This window comes from Syngnathus scovelli, chromosome 4 (assembly GCF_024217435.2).
Source record: "Syngnathus scovelli strain Florida chromosome 4, RoL_Ssco_1.2, whole genome shotgun sequence".
In the NCBI taxonomy this organism is placed as follows: Eukaryota; Metazoa; Chordata; class Actinopteri; order Syngnathiformes; family Syngnathidae; genus Syngnathus; species Syngnathus scovelli.
The window spans coordinates 23,889,082-23,915,993 of NC_090850.1; the positions used below are offsets into that span (position 1 = coordinate 23,889,082).

At 54.6% G+C, this 26,912-nt stretch overlaps 5 protein-coding genes across 12 annotated transcripts; 4 read left to right on the top strand and 1 right to left on the bottom strand.

Annotated features, from left to right (window-relative positions):
- Positions 1–7: 7 nt before the first annotated feature.
- vps35 (VPS35 retromer complex component) lies at positions 8–6,725 on the bottom strand. Its single transcript, XM_049717583.1, has 17 exons — positions 6,592–6,725; positions 5,492–5,590; positions 5,301–5,397; positions 4,922–5,045; positions 4,569–4,751; positions 4,286–4,505; positions 3,874–3,957; positions 3,696–3,805; positions 3,540–3,636; positions 3,307–3,455; positions 3,004–3,211; positions 2,697–2,852; positions 2,497–2,619; positions 2,194–2,373; positions 1,788–2,027; positions 1,125–1,268; positions 8–630 (listed from the first exon to the last, which is right to left on the bottom strand). The coding sequence occupies exons 1-17, from the start codon at positions 6,673–6,675 to the stop codon at positions 451–453; spliced, it is 2,478 nt and encodes an 825-aa protein (XP_049573540.1). The 5' UTR covers positions 6,676–6,725; the 3' UTR covers positions 8–450.
- Positions 6,726–7,325: 600 nt separating this feature from the next.
- On the top strand, positions 7,326–16,308 carry celf1 (cugbp, Elav-like family member 1). Of its 3 annotated transcripts, XM_049717615.2 has the most exons (14): positions 7,326–7,541; positions 8,290–9,611; positions 10,074–10,261; positions 10,488–10,570; positions 10,980–11,028; positions 11,116–11,250; positions 11,712–11,791; positions 12,036–12,197; positions 12,643–12,712; positions 12,850–12,981; positions 13,662–13,778; positions 13,931–14,131; positions 14,577–14,720; positions 14,915–16,308. In XM_049717615.2, exons 2-14 carry the CDS (start codon positions 9,541–9,543, stop codon positions 15,040–15,042), a joined length of 1,560 nt encoding a protein of 519 aa, XP_049573572.1. In that variant the 5' UTR covers positions 7,326–7,541; positions 8,290–9,540; the 3' UTR covers positions 15,043–16,308. The 3 variants fall into 3 exon arrangements, with proteins under 3 accessions (XP_049573572.1, XP_049573574.1, XP_049573573.1); XM_049717617.2 differs by lacking the exon at positions 13,662–13,778 and having other exon boundaries at positions 7,327–7,541; XM_049717616.2 differs by lacking the exon at positions 8,290–9,611 and having other exon boundaries at positions 7,328–7,541.
- A 567-nt stretch (positions 16,309–16,875) lies between these two features.
- Positions 16,876–21,766, top strand: LOC125966975 (zinc finger protein OZF). 6 transcript variants are annotated; one of them, XM_049717606.2, is made up of 4 exons: positions 17,494–17,632; positions 18,881–19,028; positions 19,196–19,950; positions 20,686–21,766. In XM_049717606.2, the coding sequence occupies exons 3-4, from the start codon at positions 19,308–19,310 to the stop codon at positions 21,648–21,650; spliced, it is 1,608 nt and encodes a 535-aa protein (XP_049573563.1). In that variant the 5' UTR covers positions 17,494–17,632; positions 18,881–19,028; positions 19,196–19,307; the 3' UTR covers positions 21,651–21,766. The 6 variants fall into 6 exon arrangements, with proteins under 6 accessions (XP_049573564.1, XP_049573565.1, XP_049573563.1 ...); XM_049717607.2 differs by lacking the exons at positions 18,881–19,028; positions 19,196–19,950 and adding an exon at positions 16,876–17,044 and having other exon boundaries at positions 17,363–17,632; XM_049717608.2 differs by lacking the exons at positions 18,881–19,028; positions 19,196–19,950 and adding an exon at positions 16,892–17,137 and having other exon boundaries at positions 17,363–17,632.
- Positions 17,666–18,572, top strand: LOC137840267 (gastrula zinc finger protein XlCGF57.1-like). Its single transcript, XM_068650547.1, has one exon. It carries the CDS (start codon positions 17,818–17,820, stop codon positions 18,568–18,570), a length of 753 nt encoding a protein of 250 aa, XP_068506648.1. The 5' UTR covers positions 17,666–17,817; the 3' UTR covers positions 18,571–18,572.
- A 537-nt stretch (positions 21,767–22,303) lies between the features above and the next one.
- On the top strand, positions 22,304–26,829 carry LOC125966837 (zinc finger protein 271). Its single transcript, XM_049717313.1, has 4 exons — positions 22,304–22,922; positions 23,408–24,295; positions 24,870–24,932; positions 25,575–26,829. Exons 1-4 carry the CDS (start codon positions 22,742–22,744, stop codon positions 26,585–26,587), a joined length of 2,145 nt encoding a protein of 714 aa, XP_049573270.1. The 5' UTR covers positions 22,304–22,741; the 3' UTR covers positions 26,588–26,829.
- The last annotated feature ends 83 nt before the right edge of the window (positions 26,830–26,912 follow it).

Here is a 26,912-nt window from a genome sequence, read left to right on the forward strand (position 1 = left end):
AAGCAAGTACTTTAAGAAGTTAGTTTATTTCTGTAAATGACAAGCATAAGGGACTCACTGGGATTGCGAACGGGTGTGACGGGCGGAAATTTTGCACACCGTCGGTCGGCCAAAACCAAGAAAGAAAGAAAAGACCAGCAGACGCGTGGGGAAACTTCAGCAAATCATTCACTAACCTAACGCACAAAGCACGAGACCTCGCTTTTGTGATTCGGAGGCCGGGGTCAGGTGATGGGCGCTTCGAGGACGCCATGCAAGTGGCTTCTTTTTTAGACAAAAAGCCCTTTGTGCATTTATTCCATTGGGCAGGAATAAACGCTCAATCGGCTTTCCGACACGCCTGTCCGAGCGGTCGCAGACGATGCAAATCGGAACCCTTGGTCGTCTTGGTCCCAATAAAAGGGATGGTGGGAATTCTCGGTGGAGAAATGTTGGCGCACGTCAACGCTTTCAGAGGACCAGTCCCTCGTAGACGGGCCCCTCGGCCTCGGGCGCCTCCCTCTGCAGGCGCAGGTGCTCCAGCGTGTTGTGGAAGTGTTTGTTGATCTGCTCGCTCTCCTCGCTGGCCTCCAGGTTGGGGAGGTCCTCCCTGATCTTCTGGATCAGCTGGTTCAGAACCTGCACGGTCACCTGCGCTCACAAAGAGTGCAAAAACACCTCAGATTGGAGTAGGACACAGCGCCGCGCATCACGTGAGAGGAGCGCGTGCCGTGAGCGAGTAACGGCTACCGAGAGAGACAGAGAGAGAGAGACAGAGAGAGAGAGACAGAGAGAGAGAGACAGAGAGAGAGAGACAGAGAGAGAGAGAGACAGAGAGAGAGACAGAGAGACAGAGAGAGAGACAGAGAGACAGAGAGACAGAGAGAGAGAGAGAGAGAGAGAGAGAGAGAGAGAGAGAGAGAGAGAGAGAGAGAGAGAGAGAGAGAGAGAGAGAGAGACAGAGAGAGAGAGCAGCGAGCGGCAATGCGGGCGGGCGGGCGGCTCGAGCCGGCAAGGAGCAACAACAAGCAGCAACCTCACTCCATTGTGGCTCGCCCAAAAGCGTCGGGCAACCCGAGAGCGAGTGAGCGGGCGCGGCGGAAAGACGAGCTCAGAGCTAGCGGGACCGCGGCGGCCTCTCTTACGGCATCGTTTTCTCTCTCGTAGAAGCAGACGTATCTGTTGAGGATCTCGATGAAGAGCTGCACTTGCAGCGAGGGGTCCATGCACTGGTTGGCAATCTTCAGCGCTTTCTTCAGGCACTCCATCACGCGCTTGCCGTCTCGGATCTGAAACAAAGACGGCGAGCCGGCTCGAGTAAGCCTTCGAGACATCTTGCGACATTTGCCCACAAATGTCAAGAGGGAAGGACGGAAACCAGGTTGAGCCGAGTAAGGTAGGGAGGAAGAAGAAGGAAGCAAGGAAGGGAATAAGGGGGGGGTAAAAGGGAGGGGAAAGGCAAGAAAGGATGGATGGAAAGAAGGAACACAGGAAGGAAGGAAGGAAGGAAGGAACGGAAGAGGGAAGGGAGTAAAGAGGGAAGGGACTAAAGATAATCAGAAAGAAAGAAAGGAAGGAAGGAAGGAAGGAAGGAAGGAAGGAAGGAAGGAAGGAAGGAAGGAAGGAAGGAAGGAAGGAAGGAAGGAAGGAAGGAAGGAAGGAAGGAAGGAAGGAAGGAAGGAAGGAAGGAAGGAATGAAGGAAGGAAGGAAGGAAGGAAGGAAGGAAGGAAGGAAGGAAGGAAGGAAAAGAAAGGGCCGAAAGAAGGAAGGCCACCCAAACGGGTGGCATAAAACTCATGGGACAGACCTCTTCGTGGTTCTTGTCGGTGCTGCGTCCTGACCAGAAGAGGTGCGCGCAGATGCTGACGGCGCGACACTGGTCGGGTTTTTTGAGCAGCTTGGAGGCAGCCAAGGCGCACTGCGTCCTGAGCGGCTCGTGGTTCTCCTCGCTGAAGCACTTGGTGCGCTCGAACGTGCCGATGATGAGCGTAATGGCCGCCAGCTGCGCTTTGGAGTCGCTGATCTCGTCCTCGTACAGCGAGAAGGCCTGCAGCCGTCAAACGTGTTGAGAAACAAAACAAAACCAAAAAGTCACAAGCCGACCTCTGTCACCGGCGAGGAGTCGAGACCAGGGACTTCAAAGCGGGGTGAGAAGACTTCTCCAAAATAGCATGCGTTCGCTAACACGTTAGCGCGCGCCAATCCCGGCTGACCTGCGACATGAACTCGTAGGCGACCGTCTCGTGGTTCTCAAAGCCGATCTCGCCGGCCGCCAGCGCCCCCTGCAGGAAGAGTCGCAGCGGCAGCTCGGCCAACTCGGCCTTGATCAAGGCGCTGATGGTCTGGTGGGCGAACGAGAAGATCTTCTGACACTTCTTCTCCCACTTGTCGTCCTGAAGGAGGGATTCCAAAACAAACAGGTCCATCGGCGAGAGGGAGGCGCACGAGTGCCGTGGATGCGCGCCTGCTTGCGCTTTTCTGCCAGAGAGGTGGGCGTGGCCAAAGCGGCAGCTCACCAGCGACGCGTTGTCCTTGTATCTGAAGGCCAGCTGGTAGGCGGCAAAGACCAGCGGAGGCAGCGTGTATCGGATCCTTTGGTTTCCGCCCGCACCAAAGTGTTTACGGGCTGTGTTCAGGATCTGCGCGCAAAATCCACACGCACGTCAATGACCAGAAAAGCGGAGCCAGATGACGGCGGCGGCGAAGGCTGAGTCACCAGGTACTGCTGGTCAGGGTCGTCCGAGCGCAGCAGATGAATGAAGCGGCCCACGAGGCTCTGCTCCTCGGCAAAATCCTCGGGATCCGGGTCGTCGGCGGGCTGATCGGGCTGGTCCTGGATCAGCGTGGACACCAGGTTCAAGATGGCGTCCACCTGCCAGAGTGACAACGCCAACGCTTTAGTGTGAGGAGCAGAAATTGAAAAAAAAAAAAAAAAGACTTTTTTTTTTTTTTTTTGCAGAGACAGCCGCGTGCGTCGTCAAGCCAAGGTGCCAGCTAAAAACCAGGAGATGAGCTTCTCTCACCTGCTCTTGCGCCAGGACGGCTGTGTTGTAGTCCAGCGTGTTGCCGAGCACGTAGCAGCTCATGCTCTTGCGAGACTCGTAGTCAAAGTACTCAAAGAGCGGCGGGAAGTGTTTGAGCCGCAGCACCGTCAAGACGTCGTTGTACGTGTCCACCGGGATCTTCAGCAGGCGCGTCAGCTCCTTGGACACGGCGCTGCTCGTGGCGATGCTGCGGGAGGAGAACAGAGCGCCGCATTTGACATTTTTGGGGCGGCAGCGCCGCTCGCTCGCTCCCTCGCTCGCTCCCTCCCTCCCTCCACCTACTGTTCCAGGTTGAGCTTGTTGAAGATCTCCACGGTGCTCTCCAACACTTTGTCCACATAGTCCACGCGGTCGGGGTAGCACTTGATGGCCAGATTGATGAGCGACACCTGCAGGGACACCACGTCCTCGGAGGGCATGTCCTGACGCGACTGCAACGCAAACAGCAACGAGCTCACCGGCCGAACGAGGTCCGCCCGCCGCTTGCTTTGAAATGCTAACGTGACGTCCACTACCTGTATGACTGTGGCCACTTGCTGGGAGAAGATGTCAAAGAGTTTGATCTCGGCCGGAATCCCGGGTCCGTCTTCTCGGTGAGCAAACAGCGCCAGTCTGAAAGCAAACACCACGGTGACGGAGGCGCCGGGGCCGGCCGGAGCCTCCGTCCGTACCTGTCAATGAGGGCAATGATGATGTTCTTGACGTTGACGTGCTGATGAAGGTCGGCGCAGGAGCGGAGGAAAGGGTTGAGGGTCTGCAGGTGGAACTCGTCCGGGAACACCTGGATCAAGCAGAGCGTGAGGAAGAGCAAGAGGCCGGTTGGCTGGACCCGAGTGACGTGGCGCCTACCTGGATGATGCACTCCATCAAGTACTCCTGCGCCAGCGAGTCTCGGCAGTTCACCACCTGCTCCAGCACGCCGGGAAGAACAACCTAGGTGTGTGCGAGCGCGCGCGTGTGCGTTAGTGGTCGTCGGCATCACTTTCCACCTCTTGTTTCAAATGAAACTCAAACATTTGGATTATTTCTTTATCCCGAGTGTATTGCGTCTTTAACGCTGCGTCATTTTGGCATCTTTACCGCTGCGTCATTTTGGCATCTTTACCGCTGCGTGATTTTGGCCTCTTTACCGCTGCGTCATTTTGGCATCTTTAACGCTGCGTCATTTTGGCCTCTTTAATTCTGCGTCCTTTTGGCCTCTTTAACGCTGCGGCATTTTGGCATCAACGTTCCCTCTTGTCTCCTATTTTTTGCCAGTCACCTGCTTGTACTTGTCCACGTTGACGCCCTCCAGCTGGCTGAGGCGGACCAGGTTGGTGCCCACCAGGATGCGCAGCTCCTGGCGCTCCTTCTCGCGCTTCTCTCGGTCGCGACTGTGGCCCTGGTGCTGCATGCGCACCCACAGCTTGTTCATCTCGGCAAAGTTGAGCAGCACAAAATCCACCGAGTCGTTGATGTCGCCCGTCATCTCCTCCGAGCCTCTGAGAGATTGAGCGCGCGGTCACGGAAAGCCACTCGGAAGATCGGCGGCGGCGGCAGCTTACTCGCTGTGCTCGCCGTCGTCAGGCAAGATGTTGCGGGTGCACTGCAGCAAGTAGTTCCTGAGGAAGAGGCCCCTGAGCGGGTGCTGCACGCCGCGGCACATCTCCACCAGGTCCTTGAGGATGTCTTTACGAGACTGCGGGAAGGAGCGCACGTAGACCACGCCCACCGTGATCAGCAGGTAGCTACGCCCGCACACACAAAACAAGCGTAAGGGCGCCGCGCTCAGCTGGCTGAGGCAGGATTGTTTGCAAGGCGGCGGCGGCGGAAGCAGCGGCTCGCGGGGAGAGTTGCACATTTTCCCTCTGTAAGCCCCGAGTCGCTCGTCAACGTTTGCGGCGGCGACGCGACTCACAGCCTGGGAATGATGTTGCCCGCGTACTGGACCAGCTCGTACAGGTCGGCCACCTTGCGTCCTTTGGCGAACTCGTCCGTCAGGTAGACCTCTAAGTAGTGCAGCTCGTCCGAGATGGCCATGTCTTTGCGCGCCGCTCGTTAGGGAGCGACAACAACGTTGGCTAGCGTGTCAAAGACGTTACAATTGCTTTCAAAACGTTATGCGGGCGCCACGCCCTCCAAGTCAAAATATTGCGGCAACACGACTTTGTCCCCGTGCGGCCCAACGTCGACCCGCAGCGTTTGTCTTCGTACGGCCTGACCTTCAATGGTGGCCGGCTGAGCTACGCTGACGCAAGTTGTCTCGACGTTCGTCTTTTCTGACATCGTGAGGATACAAAGCTCGTAGTAGCTTTTGGGAGACAGCATGGAGGTGCGCAGTTCTCCCAGCATGTTGGAGGCGTGTTTGAGTGCATCCATCAGCTTGTTCTTGTCCTGCGGCAAAAACGTAAAGCACCAAGGAGCACGACAATCCCGCCAGTCACCCTATTGGGCGAGCTCTCGTGACGCCACGTTGAAATGTACCCACCAGGCATCGTTTCATCTGGAAGGACTGGACCTTGACAGCGTGCACGGCTTCGTCCAGAAGCTTCTCCTGCTCATCCTGAGGAGACTGCTGTGTAGTCGGCTGAAATGAAGGCGTAAAAAAACATTTCCAAATATTTTTGGGGAGAAATGTATTGTTCCAGTCCCCCCCCCCCCTTCACTGAGATAAAAATAATAAACCCCAATGGCAACATTGTGCAAAACAAGTTCTGTACTATAACTTGTGAAAGCCCACTAGCTTCATGATAACACACGACGGAAAGCGCCGCTGACAGTGACTTGCGCGTGTGATGACTCTGGAGGAAATTGGCGCTTTTCATTACTGGGAAATGATACTTGTATCACTGGAACGTCTGGAAGAGCTTTGCCTCACAACACGAGCGCCATGGAAAAATCCATTTCTCTTGAAATGTTGACAGCCACCCCTACTGAACTGAAAGGCAGATATGCAACGCACTTGATGCACGTCAAGCGGCCATTTTTTTAAGTCAACACAATTACGGTAAATAATGCCGTTAGATTTTTGTAAACATTTGGTGGCCATTGTTTTAAACGCTGGGCTATGCTGCTATTCTTAACAAATCCTCATTTGGTTACCTTCCCATTCACGTGTCACAGTGAAAAGACGTAAATTTGGAAACCATTTGAGCAAAGACCAGTCTTTATTAGAAGACGTCTGCCTCTCACAATAACATTCATTTGACAGCAGCAAAGCTTAGTTATGTTAAGCTAACAACATCCATCAGGCGTCGGAGTCGCCTCTTCAAAGTGGTCCGAATAACATAGAACACACTTATTTCGTTCCACACCGCGAATAAAACGATGAAAGGGCGCGGCGGCTGATATCGTTACACTTCATTTTGCATTTAAAATGTTGGCCTTGAAGCTGGAAGTCGTTGTTAGCCTAGCCTAGCCTAGCTTAGCCTAGCCTAGCTTAGCCTAACCTCGGTTTCTGCATGACTATAGTTACTAGGCCACAACAGGCGTTAAAACGCTCTCCTGGCTTTTGGATCGTACACGAGCACATCTTTTCCACAAATGTCGTGCTCGGCTGCGTTGCGCTGAGTCGGTCTGGCCACTTACCATGATTCCAAGCGGAGTGTCAGAACGGTCCAACAGCGTCGCCAAAGTGTCATGTGACTGCCGCGATGCCCTCATGAGCTTCATGCGCAAGTGCAGAGTGACGTCACGAGGGTGAGGCGGGCGGGATATTTACACTGTGAAATACAGTTGCACATATCCTAAACATATTTTTTTTCTTATTGCACGATTACGACTTCCAAACTCAATTCCACTGTCCTTTGTTGTTGTTGTTTAAATTGTTCCAATGCACATGCTGATGCCGTTTTCCATTATTTTTCATGATTTCTAAAAATCTCTTTATATTATTCGTATGACCGGAGATAACTTAGCAAAGTAATCATGTCAATGCAACAAATAAATATCTCAAATCCCTTGTTTGATCAAAAACGGTTTGTATTTGGTTGAACTGTTTGATGCGAGGTAAATGATAATAAATGAGTGAATGTTATTTTGAGTGACGTTGGACTGTTAAACGTTGTATGTATGTTGTAGAAAAAAGAAAGCAAAACCTCTGTCCAGCATGGTGCCTCTCAGTGGACGGTACCACCTTCCACTTAAAGGCAGGGAATATTTTGACACTAACTCCGTCTCTATCTCTGACCCACAAATTATGAAGCGTTTGAAATAAAGTACGATTATTAACAAAAAAGACGCAACGACTGAACAAAAAGGTCTGAAATTGCCTCGGAGCACCCGCCTCCACCCCCGCCCCCATTGGACAGATGCGGTGGTAGGGGCCCGAGTAGGGGCGAGTGCCTGCCATTTTAACACATGCAGTCACGGCTACCTGTCAAAATCTGTCAAGTTACGAGTAGTCGCCGCTTGCTTCAACTTGTCGATTTGAAAGTGTACAGCACAACATAACATAACATTTGCCGGTCAACGTCCAACACGGCACCCTGCTCTGAGCCAAAACCAGTCAAATAAAGTCTGGCGTAAAAGACCCGCGGGTAAGTTGCTCATTTCAAGTTGGGAAAGGCTTGTTGGGCGCGCTCGTGTGCTAAGCAGCCAGCCAGCCAGCGAGCCAGCCAGCCACCTTAGCCTAGCCTAGCCTAGCCTAGCTTAGCCGAGCTGAAGCTGCGTGTGCGTGCGTGCGTGCGTGCGCGTGCGCGCACCCCTCGCAGCTGGCTGTCAAACTTATTGGTCTTGGTTGGCTACACGCTAACGCTGCAACTAACGTGACAACAATCCGACTAGTTCGCCATGCGTGGGCGTTTATGCATGGCGAGAGGTTGCATGGTGTCAAGTGCGACGAGTGAGAAGACTTTTTTTTGCCCACTAATAATACATTCTCTTTTGGTCACTATTTATATCCGAAAGGAGGGTACCGCGCGATGTCACCTACTAACGCGGAAGCGGCAAAAGTTTTCAAAATAAGAAACTTGATTGCACCTTGGCAGAGTAATGGCGAGAAATTGGTGTGTTGGACTGTACTTGCGGAGGGAGACTCCAAATAGTTGCACAGCACTATCGATCATTTCTGGAATCAGTCACGTGATGTCGAGTGGCAAGCAGCGTGGTGGTCCACTGACAGACAGGCAGGCACCATGCTGCTGCTGCTGCATTTCTTATGATGCGTTTGTCAATCATTTAAGAACTTTTTTACTTTTTCGTTTCATGACATTCAAAGGTTTACAATTGTTTCCGGGGTATCGGTCTTTCCACAGACGTCGCTGTCAATAATATCGCTCTTTCTAGTTTGATCTGCGTTGCGGATTCCGTCCAGGGTTGGACTCGGCCAAGGCTGCCCTTTCTCTATCTGAGGAGCGGACCATTGAGGGTTGGACTCGGCCCATCCAGGCTGCCCTTTCTCACTGAGGAGTGGACGAGTCATCCCTAGAGGTGTCGAATCCGGGTCCAGGAAGTGAAAACTCTGCCACAGTTAGGCTTGAGTGCTCCTTAGGTGCTCCTGTTCACCCAGCTCCCATGGAGCAAGCAAGCTTAGAAGCACCCGTGGCAAAAGCGGAACTCTGGCCGGGTTTTTACTTACTGGCGCCGCTGTTCCTAACCCTGGAGGGAGGACACCATTTCAGGGGGCCTTGAGGGGCTCCGGTTCGCTGGCCTCGCTAGCGCGTCACTGATTTTTGCACACGGTGCGCCGCTTCCGTCGCTATCGTCACGCAAGCTTTAACGCCGGCGGTTCACGGCCGAGATGACAACGGAGAGGGACTTCTCTCCCGGCTGGGACTAGTTGGTCAAAGTGGCCGGGAAGATGGAATGGAGGAGGCAATAAACTAGACTCGAAGTCCCGGCTTGAAGCCCTCTTGAAGCCGACCCGACCCAGCATCAGCGGAACGTAATTGCCGACGACATTCCGGGTCCGGTATTTGCGGGTCTTACTCAAAATGGAAGGAGGCGGCTTCTGCCAACTGGCCGAGTCATCAGGACGGAGGCGCGCTGAGCCAAACTGACAGCCTCCCCCACCCATCCAGCCCCCGTGGCCGGAACTCAGTTGGGCGGCGCCGGTCCCGGGATTACGGGGCGGCCCGCGTGGCCGCATTGACTGCCTCTTTTCATTGGCGCCCGCTGGGCCTTATCGCCGCCATCAATCTGACACACTGTTTATCTGACGCTGCAGCCAGTTCTGCTGGCCTAGGAGAAACGCTCACAAAAGCGACGGCACGGGTCATCAGCATTTTGATTGTGGCCACCGCGGCCCCCACCCGACCGCCCGCCCGCCCGTCCGTCCGTCCTCCCTCCCTCGCTCCCTCTGTCCCTCCCCTCCCCTCTGCCCTCCCTCCCCCATCCGGCCGGCCGGCATCGGCGTTTCCCGCAAAGGCCTTTTGGCTGTCATCCTCCGGCCGCGCTTCCTCGGCCTCGTGCTCTGACCGCGGCGCTCCGCCGGCCAGGTTGTCTGCGTGTGGGTGCGGAGCTCTCAGCGAGCGGCGCCACGATTGACTTCCAGCGGCTCATCCTCCCGCGTGTGCGTTTTGTTTTTCTTTGGCCACCATGGCGTCTTTTAAACTGGACTTCCTCCCGGAGATGATGGTGGATCATTGCTCGTTGAACTCCGGTCCTGTGTGAGTCGCCGTTTTCTTCCCGCGCTTGACTATTTGTCCTAGGTTTTGGTTTTCCCGTCCGATCGTCGGTCGTGGCCAACGACGTTACCCGGGAGAAAGCGCACGCTAGCGACGTAACGGATGCAAGTGGTTTGCCCTTCATCCGAAAAGTTCTTGAGTGAGAACAAAAGGCGACGTGATCCGAGTGATCTGTGAAGATTCACGACTTCTGCTCCAGTCAGGCAATTTGAAGAGATTTCTCCTTCAATTTGGAGCAGAAGCTGTGACCAGAAAGAATAAAAACCGCAACTCGGTGTGAAGATCTGAAGGCTGGTCTGCCTCCGGCAGATTTCTCTGAGCTGAATGAGCGAGGAACCGGCGCGGCCGGCGGTGCACCTCGCCTGTTCCCGGGCCCCCATCTGGAGCCCTGTCGGGTTCTGATGGAGGAGCAAAGCGACGTGACGCTTTTGTGTGTCTCCGCAGTGGCAAGAAGATGAACGGGTCCTTGGACCACCCCGATCAGCCGGACGTGGACGCCATCAAGATGTTTGTGGGCCAGATCCCGCGCTCCTGGTCGGAGGAGCAGCTGCGCGAGCTCTTTGAGCCGTACGGCGCCGTGTACGAGATCAACGTTCTCAAGGACCGCAGCCAGAACCCGCCGCAGAGCAAAGGCGAGCGCTTGTGTATTTTCCAAAGACGGCCTTCAAACACTCGGCATCTCTCGTGTCTGACGGTCCCGTAAAAATCTTGTTCTGATTGGAACGGAAACAAATACTTGGAATCAAAGTCTCCTGCGATCTGCACGACGGTCTGGACCATACGGCGTCATTCAGTTGTTGAGAGAGAGTGTGTGTTTGTGTGTGTGCGTGTGCGTGTGTGTGTGTTGTCTGGCGGCAGGCTGCTGTTTCATCACATACTACACCCGCAAGTCGGCCTTGGAAGCGCAGAACGCTCTACACAACATGAAGATTCTACCAGGGGTGAGTGGCGGCGTCCTTTGGGCTCAACTTTGACTGTTTTGTGTGGAAACAAGCATCCGCCCTGCCGACGCAGCTCACCCATCGTCGCATTCCATTTTGGTTCCAAATAGAAATAATGAGCGATTTTTGGGGGAATTGACTTGATCTTCTTGAGCCATCAAGAAAACGTTCATGACGGCGCTACAACTTAAAGCAGCAGCTGCAGCAGCAGCAGCAGCACGCTGGCAAAAGGAAGGTAGCTGCAAGGAGGCTAGCTGCAAGGAAGCTTCAGTTTACAGTCAATGCTTTTTGATCACTTTTAAACGAATGTACAGAGTAGAATGAGAAGACAACTCCATGAATTAATCCCACGTACGCTCCAAAGCCGATAAAGGCGCTGACGCCGAGCGCGTTTGCCTCCTCCATGCAGATGCACCACCCCATCCAGATGAAGCCGGCTGACAGCGAGAAGAATAACGGTGAGCCTCGGCCCATGACCGCACGCCCGCACGCACGCACGCCCCCTGGCTGCCTTTGCGCGCTAACGCTGCGTGTCGCGCATGCAGCCGTGGAGGACAGGAAGCTGTTCATCGGCATGATCTCCAAGAAGTGTACCGAGAACGACATGCGCTTGATGTTCTCGCCCTACGGCCAGATCGAAGAGTGTCGCATACTTCGGGGCCCCGATGGACTGAGCCGAGGTGACCGCCGTCTTCTACGGACATCGGAACATTGTCGCTCGCGCCTGTCTCGTTGTCGTAAGTCGGGCCAAGCGTCTGCAATAAGCGTCTCGCCGCAACGTCCGCTGTGCGGCAATGAAAAAGAAGAAGAAAAAAAACAAAAACAAAAGAGCGCCCCCTTGGTTGCATTGCCCAGCCCGGAGCAGGATACATTGACGCGGCAAAGGCTAAAGGCCGATTGGACAAAGTCAGAAAGAAAGAAAAAAAAAAGATGCGCAACGCCAGCCACCCAATGAACGCAATTTCAAAACTTGTGAATCAAGTTCGGAAGTTTGACGTTCCGCTCAAACTATTTGTTCACGTCTCGTTTGTTGTCGTCAGATCGGCCCACGTAAGCCTTTCTTTTCGCGCGCACGGAAAAAAACCTTCCCGTCTACTAACAATGTCAGTCCGCTCGCTACATGCGTCTTTGTGTGTTTCAGGCTGCGCCTTTGTGACCTTCACAGCTAGACAGATGGCCCAGGCCGCCATCAAGTCCATGCACCAGTCACAGACCATGGAGGTGAAACGCACGCACGCACGCACGCACGCACACGATGCTTTGGAAACAAACACGCGCGCAAATACAAGCTGAGAGTCGGCATGCACCGGATGATGACTTCAACTCTCCTTAGTTCGTTTTGTTGGTTTGTTTTTTTAACCGATACCGTTTTCCTCATTCACTCCGCCAGCCAAGTAGGCACGGCCGCGCTGGTATTTGTCCACGTGTTGGCGGCAACGGCGCGCTGTGCGTGTGTTGCGTTCAGGGCTGCTCGTCACCCGTGGTGGTCAAGTTTGCCGACACCCAGAAGGACAAAGAGCAGAAACGCTTGGCGCTTCAACTGCAGCAGCAGATGCAGCAACTCAGCGCCGCGTCCATGTGGGGCAACCTGAGCGGGCTGGGAGCTCTGGGCCCGCAGTACCTGGCCGTAAGTCCGCCTCAGAGTCTTGGCCGCCATTTGAGAAGCGTCGCTGCATGTTGGGGAAACACTTCACTTGGCACTTTGTCATTCAATGCCCCGTTCATTTGGCGAGACGATTTGCACGCGAGGTCAAATGGATTTGTCAAATTTGGCTTTTGAAGCAAAGAAAAAGGACGCGCGTGCCGAACGGTCCGTCTGCCAATGCGACCCGGCCGCCGTGCCGTGCCGTGCCGTGCCGTGCCGTGCCGTGCCGTGCCGTGCCGTGCCGTGCCGCGCCGCCGTGCTGCGCCGCCGTGCGGTGCCGCGCCACCGCGCCGCGGTGCCGCGCTTTGCACTTGCACTTGAATTGCTGCCGACTGCGCGCACCGCATCGTTGCATACAAGGAGTCGTTTGATTTTGAATGCATGTAGAAGATCACGACAGCGTGACCCGTTTGCTGCATGTGTGCAGATTTACTTGCAGCTGCTGCAGCAGTCGGCCTCGGCGGGGAACGCACTCGGCAACCCGCACCCCGCTGCAGGTACACGTTCAAAAGTTTAGATGGATTGCTTCTTTTTCAATTGAAACTGACGAATACTTGGTAATAGTACAAACTTACCCGGCTGTCGTCGGTGAGAGGTGAGCGAGCGAGCGAGCTGACGCGTGTTTGCGTGTCAGTGTGCACATCAGGTCTGAATGCCATGCAGAATTTGGCCGCCTTGGCAGCAGCGACCGCCAGCCAGGCCTCAGGAACCGGCTCGGGCGCCATGACCGCATCAAGCAGTCCCCTAAGTGCACTCACCAGCTCAGGTACCAGCGCCACGTGCGATTGTTGGCCTTGCGCTCGACTTGGGAGCTGCTGAAACGGGGGCTGTCCGTCTGCACGTTGAAAAGCGCTCGCCAGATGCCCCCGAAGCCCGACAGCAAGTGACATGTGCGGGCGTGCGTGCGTGCGTGCGTGGGTCGGTCGGTCGGTCGGTCGGTCGGAAATATACCAAAAAAAAGCCAACCTGGCCGGCGGGTGTCACTCCGCTGCTTGTATGTCACTCAAAAGCAGAACCAGGCCTGGCCCCCTCAAATAAATGTTGTGCCCCCCCCGCAAATATATTTGATATATGGAACAAACATTCCAGCCGTCATTTTAATGTAATGTGTAGCCGCAAAGCAGGTTGGAAGCGTGTGTGCTTTTGCCACGCACGCAAGCACGCACGCATAGAGTTGTTTATAGGGTGGCAATAATAATCATAATTGCACCCCCCCCCCCCCGCATGCAATTTTTTGTGAATGCTCAAAAAATGACTTTTTTTTTTCCAATCAAAAGCCGTTCCCAAGTATGACATACAAGTCAACCACCGTTCAGGTGTTGTAGGTGACACCAAAATTGATACGAGAGGAATACAAGCGGAAACGTGCACTTGCGTCGGCCGAACCTCCAATTGAGCGGCCTCGTGCGCGACCCAAACGGACTTGGCACTGTGCTGTCGCGTCAGGCTCGTCGCCCACCTCCAGCAGCGTGTCGTCCGTCAACCCCGCCGCCGGGTCTCTGGGAACGCTGCAGTCTCTGGCCGCCGGCGCGGGAGCCGGCCTCAACGTGGGCTCGCTCGCAGGTACCGACCGACCGACCGAGCGAGTGAGTGATCGAGCGAGCGAGCGCATTGGCCGTGCGTGGGTGTCGCGGGGTGAAGCTTTTGCTCCAAGTTTCCACCCTCGGACGGGCGGGCATGCAATCGCGCTTTCACTCCTCCCTCCCTCCGTGCAGGAATGGCCGCTCTGAACGGCAGCCTGGGCTCGGGAGGCCTGTCCAACGGCTCCGGGGGCACCATGGAGGCGCTGAGTCAGGCTTACTCCGGAATCCAGCAGTACGCCGCCGCTGCCGCCGCCGCCACCGCGCTGCCGGGACTCTACAACCAAAGCCTGCTGTCGCAGCAGAGCGTCTCGGCCGCGGGCAGCCAAAAGGAAGGTGAGTTCTGCGGCGAGATTACTGAGCAAATAGGAAATCGAGCCCGAGAGCACAAGAGTTGTGGCCACCACCCACTGCCGTGCCGTGCCGTGCACTGCCCTGCCCTGCCTGCCGCGTGGGAGCTGAGCTGGGCAAAGCCCAGAGTCGTTGAGCCCCGCAATTTGACTTCCATATCGCTAGGTGGCGGCAAAGCACCTGATTCAGCGAGGCGAGCTGACAAAATGAAGCTCCGCTTGTCAATGCGTGCGCCCGCCAAATACAAACGAGCAAAGGTGCGCCCCATTTGGCCGCCCAGACGGGGGTGAGGAGAGAGAGTGCCGATGGGCGGCCGTGTTGTAGCCACGGACGAGCCGAGCGGCTGTTGCCCAGAGAGCGTGCCCAGAAAGCAGGGCCCCCGCCGCGTCAACGGGAGCTTTTACGCACATCACCAGCCGCTTCTTCGCAGGTCCGGAAGGCGCCAACCTCTTCATTTACCACCTGCCTCAAGAGTTCGGCGACCAGGACCTGCTCCAGATGTTTGCGCCCTTCGGCAACGTCATCTCGGCCAAGGTCTTCATTGACAAGCAGACCAACCTCAGCAAGTGTTTTGGTCAGTCTCGATCGTGTCAAATGCGCTTGACGCACGCACGCTCGCACGCACGCACGCACGGCGCCGGATGGATATTGAGCCGAGCAAAGGCTCACTAGGACGATGTGGGAAACGAGCCAGCTCGCTGTGCTCTGAGCGACTTCATCGTCAAAATCGATCGCCGCGTTTGTAACCGAGAGCTTGTGACCCTCCAGGCTTCGTGAGTTACGACAACCCGGTGTCGTCGCAGGCCGCCATCCAGTCCATGAACGGATTTCAGATCGGCATGAAGCGCCTCAAGGTGCAGCTCAAGCGCTCCAAGAACGACAGCAAGCCCTACTGAAGCCGGGCCGCCTTAGCGCAGGAAGGAGCCGCTCGGGTGAGTGCCACGGCAAACGTGCGCTCCCTCCCGTTCGACCCCCCCGCGGACAGATTGGATTCTTCCCGTCTTCTCCTCTGTGGTTCGTGCATTTTGTTTTTCCCGCCAGCGAGGACGACAAACTGCTGTGTTTTCTTTGGAACTCTTGTTTGCTGTGCTACCTTTGAAGACCTTCCTTCCATTGTTCCCACGTGTTGCACTTGGACAGCTTAAAGTGGTTCATTTTCCTTCGCTGGAACAAATGTCCGAATCATCCGGCCAGCGCTCGGTCGTTCCGCCTTCGAGCCCACGGCTGGGACGCGCGCGCCTTGGGGGAAAAAAAAAAAAAAGACGTTCCCTCCTGTTTTGGAACGCCACCAATTCACTGCACGCCCGATTCTATTTCCACTTGCGCGCAACGAAAGTCTCCACGCTCCGTGCACCGGAGAAGCAGCGACTGAGCGCACGCGCGCGGCCTCGGCAAGCTGTGAGGCGACGCGCTCCTTGGGCGTGGTAGCTTTTTGTAGAGCAGGTGAGGCGCCCACGTGTTTACCGAGCCTCTTCTATTTTTATATTTCAGGAAGGTTTTATACTTCTCCCGTGTGCCGGGAAACTATTTATTGCCCGACTTATTCATCTGCTGTATACTTTTCAACCACGAGTTTGTCCAGCGGCTCGAGTGGACCTCCTGGCGCGCGCGTCACGGCGTCACGGCGTCCCAGCGTCACGGCGTCACGGCGTCACAGCGTCACAGCGTCATAGCGTCTCAGCTACGAGTTACCTCCATTTCAAAGAGTCACAAGGCTCTCTTCAATCATTCGTCTCATCGCTCGTGGGAGCCATCAAGGTCCACACCCTAAAGGAGACAGAATGTTATGACACGTACTTGGACGCGTTTCCGAGGAGAAAAGTCGTAACCGTACGACAATAAATTGCCGTTTTGTGAGCGCAAATATGACCTGCCTGTGCATGTGGTGAAATAACACCACCTGTTTGTTCATGGACTCTTAGTTGGTACAAAGTTGGATGGATCGCCGTTTTTTTTTTTTTTTTAAACCACAGTGTGCGTGTGTTGTGCTGGGTTGTTGTTGTTGTTTTTTTTTTTGTCACGTCCACGCGCACCCCGTTTGACACGCTTGCTCCCTTTTTAGGGTGCATCTTTTTATATCTGCACTGAGATTCTCCACAAACGTGTCAACTGATATGTGTTCACTTCTGCAAAATGACAAATAAACTGATTCCAAACGTTCACTCGTCACTGTCTGCTCGCACCTGCGCACACGTACGTAATTTCAGATAACGCATAGCGGGAACCTTAAAGTTGGCTTTTTTTTTTTCATTTAAAAAAAAGAAAAGAAAAAAAACCTCGAAGTACGAATAATTAATCAATCAATTCGCCGATTACAATTGATTCAACTTCCACCCCTTGATTTACGATATTTCAAATCAACAATGCAAAAAACAAAAAAAGCCCACAGATTGAATGATTACTGGTTTGGTTCATAACACAGTCAGCTAAGCGGTAAAAATATTTCTTAAATAAAGGCTGATGTTTGCAAATGATGGAAAAACACACAAAGCTAATGAGCCGTGCTGTCTCCTTTGGCGAAAGATGACAGATATGGGAAACTGTTGCGACTTGCAGAAATCTCCAGGACAATTTGGACAAGCTCAAGTTCAGCAAGTTCAGCAAGTTCAGCAAATCTGAACACTTGAGAGCGTAGCGGTTGCGTCGTAGCGCCAGCAGATGTCAGCACCGGATCGAGGTCGGAAAAGAATTGAAGCGACGTATGGTGGCGTCACTGCAACCGCGACAGCGTGTGGCGTGACGTCATCACCCGCGCGTCCGTCGCACGGCTCAGAAACGCTCATCTTTTTGTTGTTGTTGTTGTTGTTGATTCGGACATGTGGACGGGAACCAGGGCGGAGTGCGAGGAGCAACCAAAGCGTCAACTCCTGGACGCTCACATGAACTCGCACGCAGCAGGTTGCTTTCCATTTTGACGCTCACACTTGTTTTGATATTCCGCAGGATCGAGCGTGTGAACACAACATTCTTTTATTAGTAACATTATTAACGGTAAGTGCAGCCTTCGCTCTTTTTGACGCTCGTTTGTCAACTGTAAATTTGGGGCCAAACTTTCAAGTCCAAGAAACGCCTGGGGGGGTGGGGGGTCGAGGTTTAGCCAAAAAGGCAAGACTTTCTTCTCACTTTGATAAGACACTGTTCCAATGTAGGGTCCTCTTCCTGTTTGTTGCTAGCACGCACACTGTGACTTTTTCTTCCGGGTTTTGCGTCCTGCAGACACCAGGCCCGCGCGCACCACAATGGCAGAGGAGCATTCAGACACACGGAAACCCGAGTGGCCTCGCGTGAAGATGGAAGAGGAGCATGACGGGCCCCCCGACGTCAAAGAGGAAATTGAGGAAATGGACATCGCTCAGGAGGCCCCGGAGCGTCTGCAGCAGCAGCAGCAGCAGCAGCAGCAGCAGCAGAAGCGAGAGGAGCGAGCCGGGGCTGACGTCACATGCTTTTCCGTCATACGGGTGGTTGTCAAGGCTGAAGATGATCCAGGTGAGCCTCCACAGCTTCACAGAGGTCAAAGTGAGTCGGAAGCGGGCGGCGCATCAGAGGCGGGCGGCGCGTCGGCCGCACTATGGCACCCGCTCGACACCCACCCCGAGACCGAAGCAAAGCCCTTCGCTTGTGCCTTTTGCGGCAAAGTTTTCACGAGGAGGACGCATGTGAGGTCGCACGTGATGACGCACACGGGCGAAAAACCCTTTCCCTGCTCACTCTGCTCTCAGAAGTTCTCTTCCAAGAGCAATTTGAAGTCGCACGTGAGAACGCACACCGGGGAGAAACCCTTTGCCTGCTCGCTCTGCTGCGAGAGATTCCCCCGGAAGCACACGCTGACGGAGCACATGAGGACGCACACTGGGGAAAAGCCTTTTGCGTGTTCAGTTTGCACCCAGACCTTTTCTTCCAGGAGCAACTTGAAGGCTCACATGAGGAGACACACGGGCGAGAAACCTTTTGATTGCTCAGTCTGCGGCGAAGGCTTCGCCACAAAGGCCATCCTGTTGGTTCACACCAGGAAACACAGCGGAGAGAAACCATTTGCTTGCGCAACGTGCGGCGAAAGATTCACCCGCAAAGACACTTTGACGGTCCACGTGAGAACTCACACGGGAGAGCGACCTTTCCCCTGTTCGGTCTGCGGCCAAAGGTACTCGTCAAAGTGCAGTTTGAAGATTCACACGAGGAGACACACTGGCGAGAGACCTTTCCACTGCTCGGTGTGCGGTGAAGGCTACGCTACCAAAGCCATTCTGGTGGCACACATGAGAACGCACACGGGGGAAAAACCTTTTTCCTGCTCCGTGTGCGCGCAAACCTTTGCTCACAAGTGCAACTTGAGGACGCACATGCGGAAACACGCTGCCGCCGAGAAGCGCGGCTGTGATGGCACGTTGGCTTCGCAGTTGGAGCCGGACGGGAAATCGTGTTAGCGCTACGGCGGCCGCCCACTCGCAAGACATGCCGGTACATGTGTGCTTTGGCCCGCTTTCTCTCGGGGAATGTTTCGCTGCCGGCCGGGTTTTGAAAGAGCAGCTCGACACGTTGACGCTGAAAACTGTGATTTGGAGAAAGCAGACTTAAGTAAAGGTTCATTGTTGAGAAACCCCAAGTCTGAGAGAAGGTCGCTCGGTCGCCGCCGTCAGTCAGTCCTGCGCTGAGAATGCTTGCAAGTGTTGCGACTTTTCCTTTCAATTCTTGACCGCCATAAAAAGTGAGTCGTAAATGTTGTTGTGTTTGGAGTCAAAGGCCCGCTCCAGACACGCGCGTGCACAATGTCAAATCCTGACAACCCTGCGGCTGTTAAGCTCAACCGACTCACAAGCTCAAGTAGGCAAAGGCTTTGACCCCCGTGTGGACGGACGGACGGACGCCAGCGTCTTCTTTCAAGGTGACCTTCCTTCCCGGTGAATCGCTTGCTGCAGAGGCTCCCTCCCTCCCTCCCTTCCTTGTGTTTGGTGTTCTTTTCTTCGTTTGTCCCCCCCTCACTCCCCCCTCCTCATCTTTTCATGCTCACATTTGACACACGCACGTATGTCTCTCGTTCTTTGTGAGCAGCTAACACGCTAACAGAGAGATCATCTGGAGACCAAAAGGGCATGAACCAAGCAAGAAAGCAGTCGTGAGCGAACCCAGGAATAGCAGCGCCTCCTAGGGGCTACTTTTTGCCATGACATGGCGAGCGCATGCGCAGTACCCTCACGAGCAGATGCGCTCAGCAAATGCGTTTGGGCCGCGTCGCCGCGCATGCGCAAACCATTCAGCAGCCTGGATCTGCAGGGCCGCTTCACTGACGTTCAACTTCGTGCAACGTCACTTTACGTTGCGCCGTCTCACGTCCGCCACCGCGTCAACTTCGTGCAACGTCACTTTACGTTGCGCCGTCTCACGTCCGCCACCGCGTCAACTTGGGAACATTCTCTTTTCATTTGTCACGTACAAGTGGGGGAAGGAACATCGGCAGCTCAGCCCACCCGGGTCATTCGCCGCACGAGCTAGCTTGGAGCTTGTCAGCCGCGAACAAAGACAACCAACCGCGCGACACGTGCTCAGCGGCCGCCTTCCGCTCGTTTGTTGTTGTCCTTCTTCTTCTTCTTCTTCTCCTCCCCCCGGCGACATGTTTAAAGTCCAAATGCTGCGAGCTTTGGTGAACGAGCGGCTGAGCGCGGCCGTGGAAGAAGTCTTTGCGGTGTTGGAAAGAACCATAGCAGACTACGAAGAGGAACTTTGTCGTACCAAAGAGGAGAACCGGCGACAGCGTCAACTCCTCGACGCTCTTTTCAAGCCTCAAGCGGACGCGCGCACACCAGCAGGTTGTTTCCTGCTCTTGACACTTTTTTTTCTTTGTTGTCGCTTTCCTTGAAGGGGCACCGTGCGTGTCAAGCAAGCGCTTCACGTCACGAAGCTGCCCTCAAGACTCACTCACCAAAACGGATGACGACGTGCCCACTTCTGCAAACTTGAGAAGTTTGCCTTTTCATACGAGCGAAAAAAGTCATCAAACGAGGAGCATTTCACTTCCACGAAATGCCAACTATGTAGGCGATCGCTCCAATACACACGTGTCAAGCTCAGGCGGGCTGGCGGAGCAAGCAAACCTTTGTTTGTTTGATCGATCAGATTCTCGTCTCGCTCTTGCTAAATTGCCCAAAATCTGAAACGGGCCAATCTCAGTGCCGAGCCCCTTCCTACAGTAATTTGACCCCCTCCCCTGTGTCTGTGTGCGTGCAAAATAAAACATTTGTTCGGTTTCCCATCATCATCATCATCAACAATGAACGACAATGCGGCCCGCGACTTTGTCACGTTTGTAATATGCGCAGAAGTCAAAGTTAGGTGAAGCTCGATGGCGGTTTTCTGCAATTAAGCCCTGTTTTTAGTTTTCGACTGTCCCCTTAAAGCAGTCTCGCTAAAAAAGCCACCGTCGTGCGTTGCGGTCGTAAAGCACGTTTAAAAAATAAAAATAAAACACGTCGTCGATGTTGCGAGGTGGATGCCTTACTGGAATGGGAAGACTTTGCCGACGTTTGCCTTCTCGTGTGCGGCAGATCCGGAGCACTCCCTCGGCAAAGAGGAGACAACGGCGGCGGAGCGGCCGCACGAGGCCGGCGACCTCGGCAAGCTGACGGTGACGTGCGTCGTCGTCAAGAGTGAAGATGAAGAGCAAGGCGAGAGCGCAGAGAAGCTGGCGACAGATAGCGACGCCGACCGGGAAGACGCCCGAGTTGCCCGCATCATCTCTGAGAAAATGGTGACGGAGAGCCACGCCGACCAGGAAGACGCCCGAGGTCTCCGCAAACTCTTTGAATGTCCTCAATGCGATAAAACCTACAGTAGCAAGGGACACTTGAAAAGACACGCCAGGAGCCACGCGGCGGCCGACGCGCCCGGGGCGGCGGCCGAGGAGCCCTCGCGAGGCGATGCCAATTTCTCCTGCTCGACGTGCCGCATGACCTTCAAGTTTCACTCCACCTTCCTGGGCCATATGAAAAAGCACTCGGGCCACAAGTCGTTCACCTGCGGCGTGTGCGGCGCCACCTTCAGGTTTCAGTCCACCTTCGTCAACCACGTGAGAACGCACACGGGCGAGAAGCCCTTCACCTGTCAGGTGTGCAACGCCAGCTTCAGCGTCCACTCGTCGCTCCTGAGACACGCGCGCCTGCACACGGGCGAGAAGCGCTTCGCCTGCTCCTTCTGCGATAAAAAGTTCCCCCGAAAGGCCAGTTTGGTGGAACACGTGAGGATCCACACCGGAGAGAAACCGCTCTCGTGTTCCGTCTGCCACATGAACTTCAGATTTCACTCCAAACTGGTCAAACACATGCAAAGTCACACGCGAGGCAAAGCTTTTGACTGTCACACGTGTGGTGAGAAGTTTGCTTCCAAGCTCCGGCTGGACAAACACGTGTGTGCTGGCGGGGAAAGCGGCGGCGGCAGCTGGAGCGGCGGTGGCGGCGGCGGCGGCCAAACGCCATTCAACATTAAAGCGTCACAACTGGAAAACATGTGTTAGTGTGCTGGGTGTGTTTTGCTCCACTTTGTTTTCTGACTGCAATTCAAAAGTGTTGCGTGTGCCTTGAATGTCTTCCACATGACAAAAATAAATAAATAAAGTTTGTCCAAACTGAATTTGCCGTAACAGAGTCCACATTCTCAAGTGAACACAGTGTACACGTGGGGAAGCTAATTGTAATCATTCTCATGTTACAATGACAACTGTAAAAAGAAAAATAGTCCCAATGATGCTCCAGTTTGGATCTTTTTTCCAAGTAAAATTCAGTTTGGAATTTGATTTAAGAGCAACTTTGTCCGTTCTTATTTCTAGTCAAGAGGTGCTTCATGTTTGTTTACTTTTTCAAACTATAGTTATTTGTCCAGTGCAACTAAAAAAGTCACGAAATGTTGTCTAATACAGCACAGTTCTCAAGATGTTTATTTTATTGTTCTTTAAAAACTATGTTATTGTTGTTGTTTACAATTCTACAGTTAGAAAATTCTATTGGCGGAGAACCTGTTGTTACCATGGCGACGAGACCGAGGAACGCGCACTTTCCATTCACAGGCGATGTGTTTATGTTGTTTGTCCTTCGAGGGGTACCATCGAAGGTGTTCACAATGGCGGCCGTTCCACGCATGCGCACTGCTGCTAGCTTAATTGTGGCCCTGACATGGCGGGCGGCAGTGTTGAACGACCGCTAGGTGGTTGCATCGAGCGAATAAGCGCTAAACGGGCCTTTCAATTACGACAAAGAAGAAGGAAGGCGACAAAAAAGTCCCCCAATTAGCCGCCACACGTTGCTAAGCCGGAGCTGACTTGAGCGTGAAAATCAACCTTTCGGGGCTTGCCTTTACTACTTCTGTGTGGCCCATTATTTCTTTGGGTTCCCCTTGTCGTTAGACCAAGACAGACGAAACAGTCCAGTTGGCTGCAAACTCGTTACTTGGGAGGGAGCGACTCCCGCTTGCTTAGTAGCCTGCTAGCTGCAAACAAAGAGCGGTGGACGGACGGACGGAGGTCGTTAGCAGCCCGCGAAGCGCGCGCCAGGCCAGCCGCGAGTGGCTCAATCGTCTTGTTGGTCTTCTTCTTCTTGTCACCGCGCGAGAATGTGTAAAGTGAAAATGCTGCGAGCTCTGGTCAACCAGCGGCTGAACGCGGCCGTGGAAGAAATATTTGCGGTGTTGGAGAGAACCATAAGCGAGTACGAGGTGGAACTTTCTCGAACCAAAGAGGAGAACCTGCGGCAACGACAACTTCTGGACGCGCTCATGGACTCGAGCACAGCAGGTTGGTTCGCACCTGGGGACCACTATTCAACAATGTGCATTGCAAGTTTGGAAAAAGAGGAAGGCTGGCTTTAGCTATCCTACTCTACTCTGAAAGTAGTAGCGCTGCGCCAGTATTGCTTTCCATCTTTGTATTATGTATGTGTTTATTAGTTTCTCATGGATTAGTTCTCGACGGCGCGGGGCGAAAGATCCTCGCCGTCCCGCTCCTCCTCAGTCTTGACGCAGACACGTTCATATGGTTGGCGAGAAATAAAGAACTACAATTCAACTAGAAACGTTTTTTTGTGAATGACGGTGCCTTTAAAAAAAGTATGAGCAACTGAAACCACATTTGGCATTGAGTAAAAACTAGGCGTAGTTCGATTCTTTCTCATCTGCTAAAATGCTGCAGGGGCCAAACAAACGTGGCTCATTTTCTTCACTGACGGTTTGTAAAAGGTGAGCGATGTTCCAAAGTGCATCTGTCTTTCTGCGTTCCCGCAGACGTGGGTCAGGATGACGTGGCCCCCGAGCAGGAGCAGCGGCGGGAGTTGAGCTCCAAGGGGGAAGAGGAGCCCAGCCACGGCAAAGAGCGACCGGCGTGGCGGGAGGAGCACGAGGAGGCGCCGAGCAGCAAGCCCGCGCCGGCCAAGAGCCGAACGCCAGAGCGGGCTCAGCGGCCGGCTCAGCGGCCGGCTCAGCGGCCGGCCCGCTCGCCGGGCGGCCCCCCGGCGCCCAGGGGCTATCCGGCCGACCACGCGCGATTCGACGCCAAGCACTTCAAATGCTCCCTGTGCGACTCGGCCTTCTTCAAGATGTCCGATCTGCAGCGGCACATGATGATCCACTCGGGGGAAAAACCGTTCAGCTGCACCGTTTGCCCCAAGCGCTTTATCCGCAAGGCGCATCTGGTCTACCACATGAGGACGCACACGGGCGAGAAGCCCTTCACTTGCTCCTTCTGCGGCAAGCGCTTCTCCCTCAAAGGCAACCTGATGCGGCATACCAGGAAGCACACGGGCGAGAAGCCCTTCAAGTGCAGCCAGTGCGACGCCGGCTTCACCGTGCGCCCCGCCTTGATCCAGCACATGCGCACGCACACCGGCGAGAAACCTTTCAAGTGCTCCTTCTGCGGCGAAGGCTTTGCTCAGCGGGGACACCTGATCGGACACACCCGAATCCACACGGGAGAAAAGCCCTTCTCCTGCAACGTGTGCGGGAAGAAATTCTCCATCAAGGGGACGCTCAACGTGCACGCGCGCACGCACACCGGCGAAAAGCCCTTTGGTTGCCACTCGTGCCACGGTAAATTCTCGCACAAGCAGCAACTCGACAAACACGCCTGCGCCGGCGGCGGCGAGGGCAGCAGCGCTCAGATGGATTTGGACGGCTAGAGTCGAGCAATTTAGCGCCAGCGCTTTTTGGGGAGGATTGGACGGGAATAGAGTCGGTCCTATTGTAAGCACCGACTCACAAGGCTGATGCTAATAAAAGATCAAACCTTTCCAGTGTGCTCGCTCTGCCCGTGTGCTCGTCAGTCCGTTGAGAAGCCGTTGAGAAGCCGTTGAGCTGCGATTCCCTCTGGTTCGCACCATTTTTCTGCCTGCCTATCTGCCGAAGCAACCGTCGTCCCTTGCGCTAGTCGCACTTGAACAGCGCCATATGGATGGATGGACGGACGGACGGACGGATAAAAAGCATGTGTGACCGTACCATAAGCCGGCGGCGGCGGCCATTTTGAGACTCAACTGGCGGCGCACTCGACATTACAATCAAACATAACTGTCGATTGCACAATGCAACCGGTTGTCAAACGTCAGCAATGTAGTACATCTTGACACAACTATGGCTACACTTATGAATTTGAAGAACAACGCAGAAGCACCTTAATTCGTATCGTGTTTACTCGTTGGAGCAAAGTTTGAGGTGAGGCTCCGATGACGTCACGGGCGCCGTCGTCCAATCGGGTCAAGCGAAGTAGAAAAACGCGGAAGTGAGCAAGGAAGCAGGCGCCGAGCCGCGGACAAATGTGAGCAAAACGTCCGACCGCTTTACTGATGACAGGTGACGTCAGCCGACCGACCGACCAACCAACGGGTTTATTCTTTCGTCATCGATCGGCTCGCAAGAATTTAACCTTTGTGTCACCCTAGCTTGGTCTCGGCGGTCTTAAAAGCGGCTCCGGGGTTCTTGGCGTGTTAGCTTCCAACAAAGAGTTAGCAACATGCTAAAGTCGAGAGCCCAGTGAGTGTCAAGTTGACCTCGGTTTCGCGTGGAGCAAAATGTGCCAAAGCGACCGCCTCATTGGCGCGCTCGTGAAATCGAAACTAAGAGGGCGCTGGCGGTTGGGCGCTTGACATTTTCCATAGACGATGAGAGAAGGTTAGCGGACGCCCAGCAGGAACCTTTTGGAACCAAAAGAGCAGCGACGCTCGGATGGAGTCTCGCGCGCGAGGTTGGCTCGGCTCGGCTCGGCTCAGCTCAGCTGGGGCTCAGCTGAGGCTCGGCTCGGCTCGGCTCGGCTCGGCTCAGCTCAGCTCAGCTCAGCTCAGCTCAGCTCACCCTTCCTTTTATCATTGAAGCATTCAAGTGTGCCAACTCGGGCCAATCTACTGATGGCCATCGCGGAGGGAGGCCATCATATTTTCTGAAGTAGCTTTGTGTCTCACAGGCGGCGGCCAGCAGCTGCAGGCAGCGCAGCCCCCCCACGTCAAAGAGGATCAGGGGCAAGAGCCCCTCCGCGTCAAACAGGAACAGGAGGAAGTAGACGTCAGCCGGGAAGGTGGCGAGCGTGGCCCCGCAAGCGGTTGTGACGACGACGAGCAGCGGGCCGACCTCAGCCATTTCCCGGCGATGCGAGTGGTCGTGAAAGGCGAAGATGAGCGAGACCAAGGCGAGCCGGAGCAGAAGACCAGAGCGTGGCGAGGGCGGTGCCGTGACGGAGGCTCTCCGGGCCACGCGGCCTTCGGCTGTTCTCGGGGAGGCGCTAGCTTGAGTGCGTGCGCCAAGGAAGACCTCTTCATCTGCCCATTTTGCGGCAAGAGCTTCGGTCGGCGGGAGCACTTGATGGGCCACGTGATGATCCACACCGGTGAGAAACCCTTCGTCTGCGCCGTGTGCGGCGGCCGTTTCTCGCTCAAAGGCACGCTGATGATCCATATGAGGACGCACAGCGGCGAGCGACCCTTCCCTTGCTCGCTTTGCGGTGAGCGCTTCTCGCAGAAGGTCAATCTGACCACGCACATGAGGACGCACACGGGAGAGAAACCCTTCTCCTGCTCGGTGTGCGACGAGAAGTTCTCCCAGAAAGGAAACCTGATGAAGCACATGAGGACGCACACTGGGGAGAAACCCTTCCCCTGCTCAGTGTGCGGCGAGAAGTTCTCGCAGAAGGGAAATCTGGTCATCCACATGAGGACGCACACGGGGGAGAAACCTTTTCCCTGCTCCGTATGCGGAAAAAAGTTTGCTCTGAAGGGCAGTCTGCGGAAACACACCAGGACGCACACCGGCGAGAGACCTTTCGCTTGCTCCGTGTGCGGCGAGAGCTTTGCGCAGAAAGGCAATTTGAACATTCACGCCAGGAAGCACACGGGCGAAAAAGCCTTCTGCTGCAACCTGTGTCAGGCCAAATTTGCCAGCCCGAGTCAACTGAGCAAGCATCGGTGCGCGTGCGACACTTGAAGCGTGAAGACTTGGAGGAACTTTGACCTCGGCTGCCCCGAAGGACTGCTTTTGACCAAATGCCGCTTCTCAACTGCCTTCAAATGGTCGCCTTGGCATCAAGATGTCGTCATCAGTAAATAAGAGAGGGTTGATGGCAAATTGCAACTAATCGCCACATCATTGTTCATTGCGGGGAATATATAGACCTACTGTAAATCCTCGTACAGTTCTTCAAATAAAGCTCTCAATAGAATTCTGAACACGTAGAATTTCCAAGAATTTTTCGGGAGCGCCAACCTCGGGGAAGAAGAAGAATTTCAAGTCAGAACGGAGGACTCTATTG

Coding starts and splice junctions, on each gene's coding strand:
- LOC137840267 (XM_068650547.1), top strand. CDS start 17,818: ATGACGCACACGGGCGAAAAACCCTTTCCCTGCTCACTCTGCTCTCAG.
- LOC125966837 (XM_049717313.1), top strand. CDS start 22,742: ATGTGTAAAGTGAAAATGCTGCGAGCTCTGGTCAACCAGCGGCTGAAC. Junction 24,296..24,869: donor TCAGATGGATTTGGACGGCT/AGAGTCGAGCAA, acceptor GTCGTCCAATCG/GGTCAAGCGAAGTAGAAAAA. Junction 24,933..25,574: donor GCGCCGAGCCGCGGACAAAT/GTGAGCAAAACG, acceptor TGTGTCTCACAG/GCGGCGGCCAGCAGCTGCAG.
- celf1 (XM_049717615.2), top strand. CDS start 9,541: ATGGCGTCTTTTAAACTGGACTTCCTCCCGGAGATGATGGTGGATCAT. Junction 9,612..10,073: donor TCGTTGAACTCCGGTCCTGT/GTGAGTCGCCGT, acceptor GTGTCTCCGCAG/TGGCAAGAAGATGAACGGGT. Junction 12,982..13,661: donor AAGTGCACTCACCAGCTCAG/GTACCAGCGCCA, acceptor CTGTCGCGTCAG/GCTCGTCGCCCACCTCCAGC.
- LOC125966975 (XM_049717606.2), top strand. CDS start 19,308: ATGACATGGCGAGCGCATGCGCAGTACCCTCACGAGCAGATGCGCTCA. Junction 19,951..20,685: donor GGACGCGCGCACACCAGCAG/GTTGTTTCCTGC, acceptor CGTGTGCGGCAG/ATCCGGAGCACTCCCTCGGC.
- vps35 (XM_049717583.1), bottom strand. CDS start 6,675: ATGAAGCTCATGAGGGCATCGCGGCAGTCACATGACACTTTGGCGACG. Junction 4,506..4,568: donor GACGACGGCGAGCACAGCGA/GTAAGCTGCCGC, acceptor TCAATCTCTCAG/AGGCTCGGAGGAGATGACGG. Junction 631..1,124: donor ACGAGAGAGAAAACGATGCC/GTAAGAGAGGCC, acceptor TTGTGAGCGCAG/GTGACCGTGCAGGTTCTGAA.